At 41.8% G+C, this 21,605-nt stretch overlaps 1 protein-coding gene across 2 annotated transcripts in view; it reads left to right on the top strand.

Moving 5' to 3' along the window:
- Positions 1-285: 285 nt before the first annotated feature.
- Positions 286-21,605, top strand: part of LOC106601300 (cysteine-rich motor neuron 1 protein) — a 128,466-nt gene continuing 107,146 nt past the window's right edge. For both annotated transcript variants that reach the window (XM_014193406.3, XM_014193409.3), the window contains exons 1-2: positions 286-1,239; positions 17,846-18,019. In XM_014193406.3, the coding sequence (XP_014048881.1) occupies positions 939-1,239; positions 17,846-18,019 (475 nt within the window). In that variant the 5' untranslated portion in view covers positions 286-938. The remainder of the gene's footprint in view (positions 1,240-17,845; positions 18,020-21,605) is intronic.

Raw genomic sequence — 21,605 nt, 5'->3', positions numbered from 1 at the left:
ATGTACTAGACTATATCGTAGTAATTCATAAAAACAGAAATGTGTGTTTTGGTATACATTTATGGTTAGGGTTAGGCATACAGTTAGCAGTGTGTTTTGGATCAGTGTATAAGGTTAGTGTTAGGTTTAAAGACAGATTTTTAGAAGATAAATTGTAAAAATGGGCGTGGTTTGTGGCTGTGGTAACTAGTGACGACCCTCTGAGCGCTTTGTGTGCCAACATTTGCTCTGCGTTCCATATCTGGAATGAACGATCCAATGGAGCAAAGTAATGCACGATGGGAGTGGTTCCGTTATGAGGTCACGGTGAGGGTCTGATTGAACAGGGGGCGCAGCAGCAGGCGGAGAGTTGCACTGGATGATGATAAACATGAGAGAGAGAGAGCGACACACACACACACACTGAATATGCGATAGCAAGAAACAGTTTATTTCAATTAGGCTAGTAAAGCGAATCTCGGATAGAAAGGCGACCAGAGGATTGCGCTTCTACGAGAGGGAACATATATTATAGAGCCGTTCTGTTGCAGTTACAGAATTCCCTTGCTTTCTGAGAGCGAGACGGAGTGACTCAGGCAATGAGACATAAGAACAGTGAAGAAAGTTTCAATTTCTAAAACAAAATCAAACTCACGACTACAGCGCGGAACACAGAAACCATGCACTCTATGTACAGTGTGGGGTAATTGTCGTTTCAAGCGCATTTTAACGGATCGTTTTCTTTCTGGTTTACAAGAACCAGGACAAAAGTTTATCTATCGGAACATATAACAACATACAGCATAAATCTAGACTGTTTACCGGAACTTTGAGCCTTTTAGAAGAACTGTGTAGTGTTCTTCGCATTGCATAGCTTAGCTGGTATTTTCTACCTCGCCGGACTGGTGATTTGGGGGTCCGCGGGCGGGTTGTGGATATATATTATTATTTTTTCTCCCATGGCCTCTGCCAGGATGTACTTTATAACGAGATGCATTTTAATATCCATGATTTGGAAGAGCAACCGGGCTCTTTTATGTCTGCCGTGTGATGAATCTAAATGCGAGGAGCCAAAGCATTGCTCTGGCGCCGTGGTGCTCGGTATCTGCGGCTGCTGCTCCGTCTGCGCCAAACAGAAAAACGAGAGCTGCGGCGGTGTCTACGGTCTGTACGGGACTTGTGACCGGGGGCTCCGGTGCGTGATCAGACCACCGCTGAACGGTGGATCCATCACGCAGTATGAAGTCGGAGTCTGTGAAGGTTTGTATTCTATTTACACTGTTTCACCATAACGAATAGGGCTTATGCTCTGCATAAAAGTTCAAACAAAACACATGTCCATTGTACAAAGATGTATAGTCTAGTCTACAGTGCATCATATAGAAGGCATTCAAATGAGTTGAAAATAATAGCAATGGGCAATGTTTGCTCTATTAGGCTGCTAGTTAACCTATTATACAATAGGCCTAATAATGTTAGACTGGCTAATAATAATGATGAATAGATTATTATTGTGTAGCTGTAGCCTACATACAGGAAGTTATTCTTATTTGAAAAGTGACTTTGTGGCTTTTCAAGCTGTTTTCATTTCTACAGTCAAAAGTGGAGCTACATAACTTGTAGCTGCATAAACATGTCTGTCCATGCTGCTGGTCTGGTGGGGGTTTGGAATAAGAGCCTGATTGAGCAAGCGAGCTGGTTAATGTGTTTGCAGGATGTCGGTTTTCCATTTCTTTGGGGTAATGCTAACGGGTTTCGTGCTGTTTTTGGACGCAGTGCCAGCCCCTCTTTCCGCTGAGGCTTGTTGGTTTTTCAATGGAATGTCTGCTATGCAACTCAATTTACGCGTCAGCACCGTTTATTTTACATCGCCCCGAACGAATAGGACATGCACTGTCTGCTAATACCTGGAATCACAGGTGTCGCCTATTATCAAATGCAGTACAGTATGAAGATAGGAATAAACTGATTATCCAATAGAAATCCCGATCACACTTGTAGGCAATGCCATGGCGATGTTGGCAAGCTAAACTCATGCGCAGAAAAACGTCATCGCTTATAACGTTTGTCTCGCGCCTAACTGCGCGTGTGCAGGCCGTCAAATCAAAGTAACTCCTTCGATATAAAGTAGTTTTAGACGAAAATTAAAACCTAACAGTTTGTCACTTTTACGAGGTTGGAGTAATACAATGTTCACCTACTTAAGACATTGACGCGAATGTAGGCTGTGCTTTGGATTTCGTGAAAATGTACAACTAAGGAATCATTTTTCACGTCTCTTATTGACATCTCAAACCCCAATCCCCGGCCTGGTCTGTTTGGTCTGTTTCACAAGCTTTCCCGGAAGTCTCGCGATGTTGCGCCTCGGTTTAGAAACTCTGTGCTATTATCCTTTGTGGCCATGTCGGAATTCGTGGTAAAATGCCAACGTCAGTGTTACCCAACTGACGGCCCTCGGGCCGAATTTGGCCCGTCGGTGGTTTTATTTAGACCCCAAGTTTTAAATTAAATATTTTTTGTTTGTTTCATTGTTGGACGTAAAAGACTGTAAAAACAGCAGGAAATTAGCTCCAAGTGATTTTTATTTAAGAAATCTGTGTACAAATGTAAGCAAGGTTTGAAATCATTATGGTTTATGCAAACATTATACTGCATCTGTTTAGGCTTCTTGCGGTCAATTTGCAGTCTAGATCAATAATATTTTTGTATTTTCTTCAAGCTTCAATCCCCAGTCCCTTCCACCTTTATAGGCTGCAGTCCAAACAATTAAAAGACACACCCTATCCCCTCGACCCTCAAATTAAGTGGCCACTTCTGATGACGTATCATGATGTTTGACGAGTATACACTTGCAGGGCAAGGGGCGAGGAAGGAAATAATGATTTTTAAATGGACCGCCCATGCCCGGAAATTTGTCACTCGTTCATCCTGCGATGATTGTGTTTTCAGCCACCGGTAGCTTGTGGGTGCTTTATATGCACTACAGCCAATTATGATTGCATGTCTACTTATATTAACTATATAATTATTAATATACGCCTACTGTATGATAGCTAGCAAATGAATTAGCTAACTAACGTTAGCCTGCCTAGCTGGAACTTCCTAAGGACATTTTTTTATTTCTACAATTTCCACGTCTTTTTACGAGACATGTTTGTGCCGTCATGTGCATTAGTAGCACAATTTGTAACTTATTTGCATTCGTTTTCACTTACACTTGTATGTTGACTTCTCCATTGATGTTGTTTTTAAGTTTTGGCTGACTTTTCTCAGCGGATGAACAATCATCGCGAATTGAATTTTGTGGAGTTTCAGGCCCGAAGTGAACATAATTGTACACTCGCAAATTTGACTGAAATGAGGGCTGAGGGGCTTACCTTGCTTGGCTAATCATTTGAACCGCCCTCCAAGATGGTGATGGGGATTCCCCCAAGGGCATAAGGAGGGTAAGTGGACGAGGGTGTGTCTTTTATGAGTTTAAACCAAAGTTTGAACCGAAGCCATTGAATCCATTGGAGGCTGCTGAGGGAAGGAGGGCTCATAATAATGTCTGGAATGGAGTCAATGGAGTGGTATCAACCACATCAAAGACGTGGTTTACATGTGTTTAATACCATTCCATTGTCTCCATTCCAGCCATTATTATGGGCCGTCCTCCCCTCAGCAGTCTCAACTGATAGAATCCCAGTGGAGAGGAAAACGGATTAATATAATGAATGCTTTTAAAGTCCATGTGATATCTGTTACAGTATGTCTCATTCTAAAGGCGCTGACAGACTGTGCCGTGGACGGGGTTACCCATTCATTTTCAGTGAAGCCTAGGCGGGGGCGAAATTCTATCCAGGCGGACAGGCCGAGCGGTCAGTTGTGCTCCTGCCTGTGGAAGCCGCTCAGCTGAGGCAGAGAAAATAGGATTCTGCAAAGCGAGAGCAATAACTGGGCCCAAAATCTGTCTTCTCCAGCAGGTGGTGTTTTTTTGGCAAGGAGGTTTTGTGTGGAGGTCAATGAGAGAGTGTCAAATTTGGTAAAAATCTAATTGAATGGATAATTTGCTATGTGTGACTTATTTGATCGAATAGAAGTTTCGCAATGATTAGGTTGTTACGAGTGTACTGATATAAGTAGGACACAAAACATCCCGGCAACTTTGAGAAAAAAACACTTTATATTGAAGTTGTATCTGGTCGTCACGAGTTACCATAGCCACAAAGTAATAAACCCCTCCTATTTCTACAATTTATCTCCTTAAAATATGATTTTAAACCTAACCTTAACCACACTACTGACATTATGCTTAACCTTTTTTGAAAACCAAAAAGGTAATTTTAGTTTTTATGAATTATTACGTTGTGCCTGTTGTTCACATGCGTATTTGCCCTCTCATTGGCTAGAATGGTCCCACCTGATCTTGCCTCCTCCCAACTGGCCTCTATTTTTCGAAGACATTTCTTTTCATTGTTTTCAAAGATGGCGCCAACAGACTTCGCAGCTCTGCTTTTAGTTCCTAAGCACAAGCATAAATTAGGCACATTTGTGCAGTCTTGATACAACATTTTGAACAGAAATGCAATGGTTAATTAGATCAGTCTAAAACGTTGCACACACACTGATGCCATCTAGTGGCCAAAATCTAAATTCCACCTGGGCTGGAATAATACATTATGGCCTTTCTCTTGCATTTCAAAGATGATGGTACAAAAAAATACAAAATAATGTTTTTTTGTCTTTGTATTATGTTTTACCAGATCTATTATGTTATATTCTACTACATTCCTTTCACATTTCCATAAACCTCAAAGTGTTTCCTTTCAAATGGTACCAAGAATATGCATATCCTTGCTTCAGGGCCTGAGCTACAGGCAATTAGATTTGGGTATGTCACTTTAGGGGAAAATTGAAAAAAAGGGGCTAATCCTTAAGAGGTTTTTAAGGAACTGAAGCAAGCACACTTGTATTTGTTCGTTTGGAACACAGCCCTACATCCCCACCATCACACAATTACTGTTTTTGTTTACTCAATATAAAAACTATCCATTATTAAAGACATCCTCAGGAACTTTGTCGACTAGTAAGTATTTTCTAAACCTCCCGCTTTTGTGCTGGATGTGTCATTTTGTAGTTCATACATGTGTAATCTTTAGGCAGAATTACTATCTTACCTCAACTAGCCACTAAATCCCTAGTTTGAAAGCGACTGTTTTCTGGAACCTGTGCGGCGCCATTTTCCCCTACATTTTCCCCATGTGGGCCAGCCCCCTAGCAATTCGAGTTTCAGCCCCTTGTCATTTGAGTGACAGCTAGCAAACACGCAGCAGAAATAAAAAGAGCAATGACGTGGTGCACATATCTGTACATATGTGACCTAGTACGCAATTTTCGAGGACCACTTTTGGCACGTGAGCACTACTTTCAGATCTACTGGCTAAAAAGTATGCAATAGTACCGGAGAATCCTCTTTAATCGCAATCTGGGTCAGGTGGGCATAATTTTAAAGCTTTTACTGCCAACATGACTAGCTAAGTTATAAAATATGATCTTACGGTAAGTCACTTCAGAGAAACATATAGTAATTTTGGTAAGCTAAGTATGGATTCATGAGGGCATTCAGGTGCGTGTTCCGTTGCAAATTTTCTTCACAATACGACAAAGAGGCTTTTTTTGTTCAGATCAACCCAGGGTAGGAAGCTATGTCATTCTTGTAACTGTACATCAAACATAGTGATCATAAACGTTGACACTGTAAATTACATGAGTTTTATAATATGGAAATGTAAAGTACACATTTGGACCAGGTTTGTGGTTTGCATGTATGACATCAGCGTCTCATCTTTCAGAACACATCGAGTCGTCTTGATTTATAGCATTCCCCTCTTTCAGACAACAAAGCATTTGCAAAAATAGCCCAATTAGAAGGCGGGATGAGGGCATGTTGCGCTTGGTGCTCACGCGTTGAGCGTCTGTCATTTGAATCCCATACAAAGCTGTAAAGCGGAAACCATGAGGTCTAACGTCATGGATAGCATGTAACTGTACAGCCACTACATTCCAATTTAGGTGCTTATCAGTGACCAAATCTGCCATTTTCAACCCGTATACAGGTTGTTAGTGTAAAGGGCTACTCAGACTGAATTGAACCAAATGAATCAAATGAGATTCATAGCGTACTGCTCAAAGATATGAAAGCTTTTCCAATATATGACAATATCTGCATGGAGATAGACAACCCCTGACATTATTTAGCCCTATATGCAGCCTTACTGTAGACACAAACAGAGCCTTAGAGGACGCCACAGAGAGACACACAAGGAGTCGGGTTTCAACAGGGGTGGCCATTAATGAAAACATGTTGATGAGAGTCTGAAATGTTTGGCCAGTAAGTAGTCTCTCAGGCGGGTAATGTCTAATGCAAGGCCTGTGGAACAAAAAGCAGCAAAGGTCTCCTGGAGAGTTGAACCAGATCAAAGCATGGAACGCCAGTTACACCACCACTACAGAGCATGACCTTCGCCCCACCCGCACGCACACTCCCCACCTCCAACCTTAGATGTTCCCCACAGGGCCTTTCCCCAACATATTAGAGCTATAGTCACCCCCACCTCCAAACCCTAATGTTCCCTTAGCTGTCCCCCATAGACCCTATATTCACCTGGCTCATCAGAGCCCTAGTAGTCACCATGCGCTGACTTGCCTGCTGCTGTTCACAGTGTCACAGAGGCAGAGCACACAATGGGTCATGCCTCATGACAGCTAATGTTGGCTGTAATGACTCATGATGAATGATGATGAGTGTCACAACGACGCAGGCAGAGTGCGGGCCTTTGTTGGTGTAGCAAAAGGAGCTCTGCTCCGCCATACCTCAGAGGCACTTCAGTCAGATACTGTTACCGTCGGAGAGCTTCTCCCTTTACACAAAGGGTCAGATGAAATGAATGCCTTTTAGCCCCTAAACTTATATCCAGGCAGTGCCGGGCAGGTGTTCAAATGAATCCGATCACATTTCAAAACCAACAGGTCATATCAGCCAGAGCCAGGAATTCTCACTGATCACTCTCACTTCGGACAATCACACTGGGTATAAGTGGCTTACCCCAAGCTCACCTCCATCAGATCCTCAGAACGGTGCCTGGCTAATGGGATAACGTGGAACAAAGAGCACCAGGAGACTGAAGGCTCTGGGGCTTCAGGGTCGTCCCAGTGGGGATGATGGCCCTGCTGTGGATGCTGTGTATTTTCTCTGTTCCAGTTCCCCAGTTAGTGCTGTTGGATGGTCTGGGTTTCAGGGGACATTAGCTGCACTCAGGAGCTCTCTGACACAGAAGTTACATTACCGCTCAGGCAGGCAGGCAGCTCCAAGTTTCAGGCCAAATACCGCCTCAAGGCTCTCATCCTTTACAACACACTGACTGTCTGACATCCAATCTTTCATTTCTATTTCGACATCATTTTGCTGTCTTATAGTTTGACAGCCATGTGAGAGATAAACAACTGCAGTGATAATTATTATCTGATTTTCAACAGTATCACACTACCAGACACAAGTGTTTGTAGTCAGTCGTTTACAAGGTTTTTGAAGTATGTAGATGGAATAATAATCGCTCATGCGTATGTGTGTATGTATGTATGTATGTATGTATGTATGTATGTATGTATGTATGTATGTATGTATGTATGTATGTATGTATGTATGTATGTATGTATGTATGTATGTATGTCTCAATGAATTACTTTATACATCATTCACAGAATGTTTAAAGGAACAAGAGGAGGAAGGAAGGAGAGCTTCCTATTCAATTGGGCCGATTATAGAGGAAATTGAGGTAAAAAATAGGTTCTACCTTATCCTTGATTTTAACCATATTGGAAGTAATTGATTACGTGCACTAGTTGTTTAGAGTCTGAATGGTCTGTCTCATAGGAATAGCTCCCAGGTCTACCAGGGGGCATTATGCAAATAAAAGGCTACAAATTGTGTAATGCTAACATAATATACTATTTAGAAAACACTTTTATACAAAGAAATATAATGAGTGCATAACATTTTAGTGTATGTGTCCCCAGTGGGAATCGAACCCACGACCCTGGCGTTGCTAGCACCACCTACCCCTACCCTCAGCGGGCTTACACAATAGGGTCTTCTTGAGGTGTCTGTCACTCAACACAAAGCCATCATCTGACCCCAAATGGCAAAGCTATAGCTGTGAATAACTTTGAAGTGACACTGTTCTTAAAAAGTACGCCATGAATCCCAGGCATGGACTTCCTCGCACACCATGGTGTCACAGTACACCATTGTCACATTGTTTGAGTGGCTCTTGGTGGTCATTTTATTAATGTTCATGCTCTCAAGGAGTAATAGTCAAAATTCACCAGATGACAATGAGTGCAATTATAGGAATGGTTAAGTAATGATCATAACCGAATGAGGCTGTATGGCAAAATTACTAGGTAATCTTGGTTATGAACTCATCTGAAGATTATTAATCAAAATTAGACTGCGGTCAAAACAAGATTCATTGCATCAGTGCTTTTCAAATCTAAATTAAAGTCCCTCCATTGATGCCCAACAGCGGTGTTGATCAAATGTTGATGTGAAATTAAATGTCACTGAGATAAGACCAGAGTCGTGTTACAATGCTAGAAAAACAAATACTCAATGTGTGCCGTGCAATATGGCTGGCTCTGGCTGGCTCCCTTGTTTTTCAAACGGTAATATGGCCAAATGAAATTGGATTCTTTCTACATAGAAATGTCTTGAACCTTCTGTCTTCTGTCAAGAAGAAGGTTCAAAACTTTAGAGGAACTAGGACACATCCTCTTCCTCTTGTTTTTACAGTTCACGCATGGAAAGTTTTCGCTTGGCTCGCAGAAGCAGATCTGAACGTTAGTGAAGCTGCCTGCTTGTCAGACTTATGCCAAATAATTTAGTGCGTTAAAAACAACATTACATAATTCTGAGTGACAAAAAAAACAGGAAGTCCATACAACAGAGATTCTAACAAGAGGATAGAATGTTCTTTATTTTTGGTGTGTTCTGTTGCTGTTCAGCATTCCCCTCTAGCTTATCTATACAAGCTACATGCATGCTATACAGTAGCATGAGGGCTGGGGAGGAAGAATCATAATCATATTTTTGCTTAGCTCACACCCTCGTCTAAGGTGACGTGCATAGTTTCCATTTTTACTTAGTGATGTTAGCCATTTCTGCTGCTGGATATTTACAGAATGAGATGAGCTGCAGTTCCACGGAGGTCCATTCTCAAGGGCTTCCTGTTAGACAGGCATCCACTTGGGACTTTCTGACCGTGTTTAAAGGTGCACTTCACATAAATGGTACACCATAGTGCTACCAATACCTATTAAAAAAGGGAAGACAATAACCACCATTACTGAAACTGACATTTCAGTATTTTCAGTGATAAAGATTTGTCAAACATCATTAGCACATGATAAACACTACTGTTCCCAGAGTGCACCTGGAGCATGTACTGTAACAATGACTCTCCTCATTAGTGTTGTGCTCAGAACATAGGTGTCACTTCACATTTGCAGGCATCTACTGATAGTGGAACTAAACTGCTTTTCTCTTTTCTATATGTCTCAAATGTTCTGTCTTTCAACCACTGGCAATGACATCCATCCATCTAAAAATCCATCTAAAACTCAAAGACACAATCTGTCATTTTAATAGCCTGACCCTGCTACTTTGTTTGGTAAGATGAGGGATGGGGCTGTGGAAATTAAACCACTCTCAAATACTCCACCATCTCAGATTGATAATCCTGCAGCAACAGGAAATGTGAATTATTATGTGGATTATAATTAATGGACATTTTTGTAAGGGAACGTTAAGTCTGATATTTCAAAGTGGAAATTACAAACTTCAGAAGCCTTTTTAAACCTCAAATACACTACAAGCGTTTAATTTCCTGCATTGCAGAAAAGTTCTCCTGCAACAGGGTGATCAAATTAAGATCCTACATCTGTAGGCGCAGAGGGGACGTGAACCACCCAACCTAAATCAATCCCAGATGCCTCCTTTTCTCTTACACCCTCCAGTCATTCAATTGACTGATTTATGAGTAGATTTCAATGCAATAAAATATTGTTTCCACTTTCCAATCACTATAATGTGATTTTGGGAATAACACTGTGCGATAACACTTAGAGAGAAATGAAGACATTTAATTGAATGACGCCACAGGCCATGACATGCTCACCAGCTCAAATAAGATCCCGACACTCAATGGGGAGACAACCCTTTAACACCTTTGCCCAAAGATGGATGTGACTGCCGCCAAGGCTGATTTTGTGCCCCAGTGTATTTCTGATGCTCCCACAAATAGGGCCAGTGAAGGCTGGATTCAATTTGTTGAAAACACAGATTATTGTCTGTGGTGAGTGAAGACAAGCAGAAATGTGTACCTTTTCCTCCACTGCCTCCTCCTTATCACGTTCCTCCTCTTTGTCCCTGAAGTCCCTCGAACAGACTTGGGTTCAAATACTATTAAAAATAATTTCAAATACTTTATCTGGGTTTTATTGAGATTGCCTGGCATAAATGGAACCAATAGAATAGTCACAAAATGGCAACCACCTGGCACTCCAGGCACACTAGAGCAAATGCTAAAAGTATTGGAACAATTTCAAATAGTATTTGAACCCAGGTCTGCCATCAACTGGCAGTCTGTCCTCAAGGGACAAACTGCCATATAACTTCCAAGCCTGGATAGTGGATATCGTTTAGGGCCAGAAGTAGAGATGAAAGGGTTAGGGTTGTCTGGCAGGACTAAAGAAGATATAAAAGTTAGGTTAGAAACCTAAGCGAGCGAATCACACACAAAGCCTCAGGACAGGAAGAGCACAGCAGCTTCTGTAGCTAAATCCATGAAAATTACATATTATTTTCCTAAAGGCAAAAAAACATTCTTATTTTTGCTTTAATGTTGCATCATTTTGTCTCACAAAGACAGTTATTTAATTCCCCTCTCCTACTCAACATACTGTACATTTAAAAGTGTTGCCCAGTGCAGTCAAAAATGTGATTTTCCTGTGTTTTATATATATTTCCACACAATGAGGTTGGAATAATACTGTGAAATTGTAAAAATTATGGTAATGCCCTTTTAGTGTAAGAGCTGTTTGAAAAGACCGCCTGCAATTTTAGCCTGTTAAGGTGGGATGGAGTTTTGGCCTACCTGGTGAAATCACCAGGCAGTAAATTAGTTGATAGACCAATTAGAAAGAGAGTTCTTAACCTCTTTGCTAATAAGAGCTAGTTTTCCACTTAGACCACTCTGAACCAGTCCTAACAAAACTCTTGCTTGAGAAATTGCTCATTGCTAAGAAGCTATTTTTGTTTATTTTTTACAATTAATTTGAAAACAATTACAGTAAGGTACTTACTTTTTACCCAGAAATGATTTGAAATTGAGATAAAGATGGCTGCATTGGGCCTTTAAGCGTTTGAAATGTCTTTCCTCTTGAGTAATTAATACACTGAACAAAAATATCAACACAACATGTAGTGTTGGTCCCATGTTTCATGAGCTGAAATAAAACATCCCAGAAATTAGCCATATGCACAACAAGCTTATTTCTATAAAATGTTTTGCTCAAATTTGTTTACATCCCTGTTAGTGAGCGTTTCTCCATTGCCAAAATGATCTAGCCACCTGACAGGTGTGGTATATCAAGAAGCTGATTAATGTGGCAATATGTAACTTTCACCTAGAAATGTGAGTTATAGATCTATCATTCTACTTGAAAGCAAGTCTAAGAAGCGTTAGATCTCTGTGATTCCCGTTCTTCAGTTTTGTTTTTACATGTTTTACTTTCGGTTTTGTACACCAGTTTCAAACAGCTGAAACAACAATATTTTTGGTTATGGAAAATATATTTCACAGTGGTTTAGATAGTATAGTGTAGAGAATCATTGTACTATCTTATTTTGTCACATAAACTAAAATTAGGCAAACTATTTGAGTTTTAGCAACCAGAATATGACAGAGGGATTTCTGCATAGTGCATCTTTAAACAGCATGATCATTACACATGTGCACGTTGTGCTGGGGACAATAAAATGTGCAGTTTTGTCACATAACACAATGCAACAGTTTTGAAGGAGCATGGAATTGGCATGTTGACTGCAGGAATGTCCACCAGAGCTGTTACATAAGCGGCCATAAGCCGCCTCTCTACCATAGTCCACTTCCAACATCCGGCTTCTTCACCTGTGGGATCGTCTGAGACCAGCCACCCGGAATGCTGATGAAACTGTGGGTTTGCACAACAGAAGAAACCGTCTCAGGGAAGCTCATCTGCGTGCTCGTTGTCCTCACCAGGATCTTGACCTGACTGCAGTTCGGCGTCGTAATCGACTTCAGTGGGCAAATGCTCAGCTTCGATGGCCACTGGCTCGCTGGAGCAGTGTACTCTTCACGGATGAATCCCGGTTTCAACTGTAGTGGGCCTTTGGCAGACAGCGTGAATGGTGTCCTGTGGGCAATCGGTTTGCTGATGTCAACATTGTGCACAGAGTGCCCAATGGTGGCAGTGGGGTTATGGTATGAGCAGGCATAACCTACGGACAACAAACACAATTGCATTTTATCTATTGCAATTTTAATGCACAGAGATACTGTGACGAGATCCTGAGGCCCCTTGTCGTGTCATTCAACCGTCGCCATCACCTCATGTTCCATGATAATGCACGGCCCCAAAAATGTCCCAGTTCTTAAATGGCCTATATACTTACCAGACATGTCACCCATTGAGCATGTTTGGGATGCTCTGGATCGACGTGTCGACAGTGTGTTCCCGTTCCTGCCAATATCCAGAAACTTCGCAGAGCCATTGAAGAGGAGTGGGACAACATTCCACAGGCCACAATCAACAGCCTTATTAACTCTATGCGAAGGAAATGTGTCGCGCCGCATGAGGCAAGTGGTAGTCACACCAGATACTGACTGATTTTCAGATGATTTTTTTTAAGGTATCTGTGACCAACATATGCATATCTGTATTCCCAGTCATGTGAAATCCATAGATTAGGGCCTAATGAATGTATTTCAATTGACTGACTTCCTTATGTGAACTGTAACTCAGTACAATCTTTGAAATTGTTGCATGTTGAGTTTATATTTTTGTTCAGTGTAGGTACCTTCAATGCCAGCTAATGCTGCCTCCTCCTATATGCAGGCAGGGACCCCTGCTAAAATAACTATCAGGTGCCACCACAGGGAACCAGAGCTATCCTCATACAAAATCACAGGGACTTCAGATGCTATGGGGCTGTAACTTCAACAGTTTTCTTTTAGCATTGCTTTGGTGTTGGGTTTGGTGTTTCAGCCGACTTGTACAACTCTCATGAGGCCAAATTCTAATTTGAGATACAGAATGTGTGCAATGCTTCATAACTCAAATTTCCACATAAATCATGCACTGATGTCAATAGGTTTCCAAGAATGTTTGAGTTAGGCAATGCCCTCATGAATTATTACAGAATTTTGGAAGAGAAGTTATGATTCTACATCTTCCATTTAAAAAAGAATACAGTAGTATATATCATGATAACAGACATAAGGCAAAAGCACCAAATCCTTTCTTTGATTCTCGCCTGTGCATCCATGGCCAAATATTTTATGTACACATGCAGTGTTGTGATGAAGGAATGTACTTCCTGCTGTATTTTTAGTGCTAGATGTTTAGATAGTGATGAGTCACATGTACATTGTGTTCTCAGACCTTGAACCATATGTATTTCACAGACAACACAGAGCTCTTTTCAATAACTATAGTCAGTGGCCTTGAAGTTCTCATGCTGTACAAGCACTTGATGAAGTGGGCTTCCTATACATCACATTGTCAAGCAAGGCACAGCAAAGCCGACACATAGTTATCGACAATAATATACACATACTTTACTGTATCTGTCTGTCTACAGTCGTGGCCAAAAGTTTTGAGAATGACACAAATATTCATTTCCACAAAGTTTGCTGCTTCAGTGTCTTTAGATATTTTTGTCAGATGTTACTATGGAATACTGAAGTATAATTACAAGCATTTCATAAGTGTCAAAGGCTTTTATTGACAATTACATGAAGTTGATGCGAAGAGTCAATATTTGCAGTGTTGACCCTTCTTTTTCAAGACCTCTGCAATACGCCATGGCATGCTGTCAATTAACTTCTGGGTCACATCCTGACTGATGGCAGCCCATTCTTGCACAATCAATGCTTGGAGTTTGTCAGAATTTGTGGGTTTTTGTTTGCGTACCCGCCTTTTGAGGATTGACCACAAGTTCTCAATGGGATTAAGGTCTGAAGAGTTTCCTGGCCATGGACCCAAAATATTGATGTTTTGTTCACTTAGTTATCACCTTTGCCTTATGGCAAGGTGCTCCATCATGCTGGAAAAGGCATTGCTCGTCACCAAACTGTTCCTGGATGGTTGGGAGAAGTTGCTCTCGGAGGATGTGTTGGTACCATTCTTTATTCATGGCTGTGTCCTTAGGCAAAATTGTGAGGGAACCCACTCACTTGGCTGAGAAGTAACCCCACACATGAATGGTCTCAAGATGCTTTACTGTTGGCATGACACAGGACTGATGGTAGCGCTCACCTTGTTTTCTCCGGACAAGCTTTTTTCCAGATGCCCCAAACAATCGGAAAGGGGATTCATCAGAGAAAATGACTTTACCCCCGTCTTCAGCAGTCCAATCCCTGTACCTTTTGCAGAATATCAGTCTGTCCCTGATGTTTTTCCTGGAGAGAAGTGGCTTCTTTGCTGCCCTTCTTGACACCAGGCCATCCTCCAAAAGTCTTCGCCTCACTGTGCATGCAGATGCACTCCCACCTGCCTGCTGCCATTCCTGAGCAAGCTCTGTACTGGTGGTGCCCCGATCCCGCAGCTGAATCAACTTTAGGAGACGGTCTAGGCGCTTGCTGGACTTTCTTCGGCGCCCTGAAGCCTTCTTCACTACAATTGAACCGCTCTCCTTGAAGTTCTTGATGATCCGATAAATGGTTGATTTAGGTGCAATCTTACTGGCAGTAATATCCTTGCCTGTGAAGCCCTTTTTGTGCAAAGCAATGATGACAGCATGTGTTTCCTTGCAGGTAACCATGGTTGACAGAGGAAGAACAATGATTCTAAGCACCACCCTCCTTTTAAAGCTTCCAGTCTGTTATTCGAACTCAATCAGCATGACAGAGTGATCTCCAGCCTTGTCCTCGTCAACACTCACACCTGTGTTAACGAGAGAATCACTGACATGATGTCAGCTGGACCTTTTGTGGCAGGGCTGAAATGCAGTGGAAATGTTTTTTGGGGATTCAGTTCATTTGAATGGCAAAGAGGGACTTTGCAATTAATTGCAATTCATCTGATCACTCTTCATAACATTCTGGAGTATATGCAAATTGCCATAATACAAACTGAGGCAGCAGAGTTTCTGAAAATTAATATTTGTGTCATTCTCAAAACTTTTGGCCACGACTGTATACACACACACTCAAACATTTCCCCACACACTCTCAATGTCACTTTTATGCCCAAAGATGGACGTGAAAAACATACTGTATGCCAACACATGCCAACACTTCACAAAAGTCCAAAACACTCTAATCTATTTGGTTCCTGATGGGTGTACACACACACACACACACACACACACACACACACACACACACACACACACACACACACACACACACACACACACACACACACACACACACACACACACACACACTAATAAGAAGGGAGCTGGAGAAAAAGCACTGCCCTATCTCAAATGTACCTCATGTTTGCACTGCAAATATAACTTCATAATGTGGTGAGCTAGCTAGCTTCAAACAGTACACCTGCATGCGTCCCAAATGGCATCCTATTACCTGCAGTACCAGGCAAGAGGTTGGACACACCTACTGTCCTCATTCAAGGGTTTTTATTTATTTTGACTATTTTCTACATTGTAGAATAATAGTGAAGATGTTAAACTATGAAATACCACATCATGTTGTAACCAAAAAAGTGTTAAACAAATCAAAATATGTTTTAGATTTTAGATTCTTCAAAGTAGCCACCCTTTGCCTGGAGGTGTGTTGGGTCATTGTCCTGTTGAAAAACAAATGATAGTCCCACTAAGCGCAAACCAGATGGGATGGCATATCGCTGCAGTATGCTGTGAAACGCCATGCTGGTTAAGTGTGCCTTGAATTCTAAATAAATCACTGACAGTGTCAACAGCAAAGCACCCCAACACCATCACACCTCCTCCTCCATGCTTCACGATGGGAACCACACATGCGGAGATCATCCGTTCACCTACTGTCCGTCTCACAAAGACACGGGGGTTGGAACCAAAAATCTCAAATTTGGACCCATCAGACCAAAGGACAGATTCCATTGGTCGTGTTTCTTGGCCCAAACAAGTATTTTCTTCTTATTGGTGTCCTTTACTAGTGGTTTCTTTCCAGCAATTCGACCATGAAGGCCTGATTCACGCAGTCTCCTCTGAACAGTTGTTGTTGAGATGTGTCTTGTTACTTGAACTCTGTGAAGTATTTATTTGGGCTGCAATTTCTGAGGCTGGTAACTCTAATGAACTTATCGTCTACAGCAGAGGTAACTCTGCGTCTTCCTTTCCTGTGGCGGTCCTCATGAGAGCCAGTTTCATCATAGCCCTTGATGGTTTTTGTGACTGCGCTTGAAGAAACTTTCAAAGTTCTTGAAAATGTTCTGTATTGACTGACCTTCATGTCTTAAAGTAATGATGGACTGTCATTTGTCTTTACTTATTTGAGCTGTTCTTGCAATAATATGGACTTGGTCTTTTACCAAATAGGGCTATCTTCTGTATACCACCCCTACCTTGTCACAACACAACTGATTGGGTCAAACGCATTTAGAAGGAAAGAAATTCCACAATTAACTTTTAACAATTGCATTCCAGGTGACTACCTCATGAAGCTGGTTGAGAGAATGCCAAGAGTGTGCAAAGCTGTCATCAAGGCAAAGGGTGGCTATTTTGAAGAATCTCAAATATAATATATATTTTGATTTGTTTAACACTTTTTTGGTTACTACAAGATTCCATGTGTGTTATTTCATAAAATAGTAAAAATAAAGAAAACCCCTGGAATGAGTGGGTGTGTCCAAACTTTTGACTGGTACTGTATATAGTGCACTACTTTTGACCAGGGCCGTTATGACTCAAATGACTCAAGTCAAATGTAGTGCACTGTATACAGATGTAGGATCTTCATTTGAGCCAGTTTGCTACAGCAGGAAAATAATCCTGCAGCAGCAGGGATTGTGAATTATTATGTGGATTCTAATTAAGGGGGTTGATACATTGTTCATAAGGGAAAATAATGTCTGAAATTTCAAAGTGGAAATTACAAACTTCAGATGCCTTTTTATACCTCAAATACACTACAAGTCTTAAATGTTTTAAATTGCAGGAAAGTTCTCCTGCAACAGGGTGATGAAATTAAGATCCTACATCTGTAAGGGTAGGGTGCCATTTGCGATGTTTCCACTGTCATACACCATAATGATCAATATTTCAGCTGAGGAGTTGACAAAATACAGTAACTGACCTTTATAGTTTCTTATTTGCAGTACATTCTTGGGGTATAGTGTGAGTACTGGTAACAATGTTCAGTTATGATTGTTGGAGGCATCATGAAAACAAATCTTGAATTGAGACATTTATGAAATGTTATATTGTTTACTTGATCATGGATTATGTACAGTATAAGGTATGCTGGCAAACATAGATAATAAAACAAAAGGTTGATGTCCTTGATTTGATGTCATTTTACGTTGACATTGCCCTCAATGTACCTTTCTTCCTGATCAGACGAAAACTGGGACGACGACCAGTTGTTGGGATTTGAGCCGTGCAACGAGAACCTGATCACGGGCTGCAACATCATTGATGGGAAGTGTGAGTGTGACAGCATACGGACCTGCAACAACCCCTTTGAGTTCCCCAGCCAGGACGCATGCCAAACCGCTCTGAGGAAGATTGAAGGTATGATGCATATCAATGAATGTTTACAATGAAATATTAATGGTGGTCTTCTTGGTCCTGTATGGCTCAGTTGGTAGAGCATGGTGCTGGCAACGGCAGAGTCATGGATTCCATTCTTGCTGGGGCCACCCATCTGGAAATAGATACAATCACTATTGAACGTCGCTAAATGGCCTATATGCTATGTTAAAATGTGCCTAGAAATTAATGAAAACACTTGGTATGCCAAGGTGACGTGTCAGTGAGCCATCATCAATGCTGTTTTGCTGATGATACCTTTTCAAATGAATGGTGGAACATTATTCCCAGAGGGGAACACATCCCGACACAACACCTCATTCTCTCTCGCTTGCATGACGCTGTTCAAAAGACTGGGGAGAGTAGTGCATGCATGGTCATGTCTCAGGTATCAAGCCACACGTACACAAGGTGTTTTTCATGCGGTCTTATTTGTGCATGTCGTCTACTGTTAGCTACCACCTGGATGGACACTTTGTTAGATGTGTTAGATCGAAGTGAATGGGTACTTAGAATTCTGATCGGACTCGTACTGTACAGTTTTCATACACTCTTAGAAAAAAGGGTTCCAAAAGGGTTCTTCGGTTGTCCCCATAGGACAACCCTTTTTGGTTCCAGGTAGAACTCTTTTTGGTTCCAGGTAGAACACTTTTTGGTTCCAGGTAGAACTCTTTTTGGTTCCAGGTAGCACCCTTCTTCAAAGGGTTCTCCTGTGGGGCCAGCACCTTTTGTGTAGTGATTTTCTGGATATTATGTATAGATCCCATATGTCTCTGCCAGGCTTATAGGATTTATTATTAGCAGAAATTAGCAGAAATTAACTCAGCTAATTGTTGTGTGCTTCGTTGTTATTCATAAATACTCAGACATAAATCAAGCTAAATTATCAATTCCCAGCTTTGTTTTTGAGGGTGGTAAGCAGCCTCCAAACTGATTACATTTCTGTCACTGAGTCATTATGCAGTGAGCAAATGCCACTCTTTCTTTGTAATGTTCCCATGCTTTGTTTTTAGATTCATCTTTTTCTGTTGTTCCCCCAGCATATTTAAAATGATTTTACAGAGTACTGCACTTTGAATAACAACACGGAAATCCCTGGCGCCACACAATTTTGTCATATATTTATCTGCTCTTTTGCTGCCTCTTTTTTCCATCCTTTTCTTTTTTGAGTGAGGTGTCCTGTTTGTTTAGTCGGATGTGTTTCTGTGACAGGTTCTCTTCTGTGATATTCAAAAAAACAAACAAATAAACACAGGATTCTAATAGGCCTATCAGAATGCAAATGTAGCGGAACTAGGACTGCAGTCCCCCATGGATACCCAGGCTGTATCTTTGTGTCTGCCGGTGTGTTTACAGTTCTCTGGCAGCAGATGGCCAATTAAAGCACCAAAATATAGGCTTGTTATGGCAACCAACAGTCCTAGCAACGGGGACGATGGCCCTTGTTGTTTTGTTGTGGCAGGTGTACCTTCAGTCTACTGCTGCTGTGCTGTGGTGGCTCTCCCTTTGAAAAGCACAGGTTCCCTCTCCACCGTGAAGATCTATGGAGTATAACTTTAGTACATGGAGGAGCTGATGTTGTGATGTGTTCTGTTTTAAGGCCTGCCTGTCATATAGCCTGTCACTGTTTAGCTGTGGTGTTTTCTGTCACTGACTTTACCGTGTAACTAACTGTGGCTTTGTGTAGTTGTTGTGTCCTGTCTGGCTGGTTCAGTTTTGTTATGGCTGGTGGATGGTGTTTTTATCATTGGAGGTCTGGGTCCTGTCTATGTGTGTGTCTGCTCTCTGTGTTGGCCCAGGAGATCCATGGTGTGTGTGTAGACTGGGCTTTTTGCTGCCGTAACCACAGACTGAGAGATTACCATGAGTAAAGACTGGGATTATCATACTCAACAACATCACAGGTATTACTGATATTTCTCAGCATACCAATGAGCCTGGTTTTGTTTTTTGTGCAATGAAGGCAGACATCGTTTTTGCGTCCCAAGTGGCACCCTATTCCCTTTATAGAGCACTACTTTTGACCAGGGCTAATTGGGCTCTGGTAAAAAAAAAGTTACTATATAGGGAAGGCAGTGTCATTTGGGACGCAGTCCTTAACTCCCTGACAAATATGAGGGTGAGAAAGATGAGGCTCCTATGTCATCATGCCATTTCCTCTTTTTCTGAAAATCATACACCATATGACCAAATGTATGTGGACAGCTGCTCGTCAAACATCTTATTCCAAAATCATGGGCATAAATATGGAGTTGGTCCCCCCTTTGCTGCTATAACAGCCTCCACTCTTCTGGGAAGGCTTTCCACTAGATGTTGGAATATTGCTGCGGGGACTTGCTTCCATTCAGCCACAATAGCATTAGTGAGGTCGGGCACTGATGTTGTGTGATTAAGCCTGGCTCGCAGTCGGCGTTCCAATTCATCCCAAAGGTGGTCAATGGGGTTGAGGTCAGGGCTCTGTACAGGCAAGTCAAGTTCTTCCACACAGATCTCGACAAAACATTTCTGTAAGGACCTCCCTTTGTGCACAGGGGCATTGTTATGCTGAAACAGGAAAGGGCTTTCCCCAAACTGTTGCCACAAAGTTGGAAGCACAGAATCATCTAGAATGTCTTTGTATGCTGTAGCGTTAAGATTTCCCTTTACTGAAACTAAGGGGCCTAGCCCGAACCATGAAAAACAGCCTCAGACCATAATTCCTCCTCCACCAAACTTTACAGTTGGCATTATGCATTGGGACAGGTAGTGTTCTCCTGGCATCCACCAAACTCTGATTCGTCCATCGGACTGACATATGGTAAAGCGTGATTCATCACTCCAGAAAATATGTTTTACTCCACTCAGGCCGATGCTTGGCATTGCTCATGGTTATCTTAGGCTTGTGTGCGGCTGCTCAGCCATGGAAACCCATTTCATGAAGCTCCTGACGAGCCGTTCTTGTGCTGACATTGCTTCCAGAGGCAGTTTGTAACTCGGTAGTGAGTGTTGCAACTGAAGACAAAAGATCTTTACACGCTATGTGCTACAGCTGTCCCGTTCTGTGAGGTTGTGTGGCCTACCACTTCGCGGCTGAGCCGTTGTTGCTTTTAGACGTTTCCACCACTTTCCACAGCACTTACAGTTGACCGGTGCAGCTCTAGCAGGGCCTTGTTGGAAAGATGGTATCCTATGACGGTGCCACGTTGAAAGTCACTGTGCCCTTCAGTAAGGCCATTATACTGCCATTGTTTGTGTATGGAGATTGCATGGCTGTGTGCTCGATTTATATACCTGTCAGCAATCAATTGTGGCTGAAATAGCCGAATCCACACATTTTCAGGGGTGTCCATATACACTGCTCCAAAAAAAAAGGGAACACTTAAACAACACAATGTAACTCCAAGTCAATCACACTTCTGTGAAATCAAACTGTCCACTTAGGAAGCAACACTGATTGACAATAAATTTCACATGCTGTTGTGCAAATGGAATAGACAACAGGTGGAAATTATAGGCAATTAGCAAGACACCCCCAATAAAGGAGTGGTTCTGCAGGTGGGGACCACAGACCACTTCTCAGTTCCTATGC

This window comes from Salmo salar, chromosome 01, assembly GCF_965601325.2.
Source record: "Salmo salar chromosome 01, fSalSal1, whole genome shotgun sequence".
In the NCBI taxonomy this organism is placed as follows: Eukaryota; Metazoa; Chordata; class Actinopteri; order Salmoniformes; family Salmonidae; genus Salmo; species Salmo salar.
Note: the sequence above shows the minus strand (reverse complement) of the source record. Positions and strands in the feature narration are given on the sequence as shown.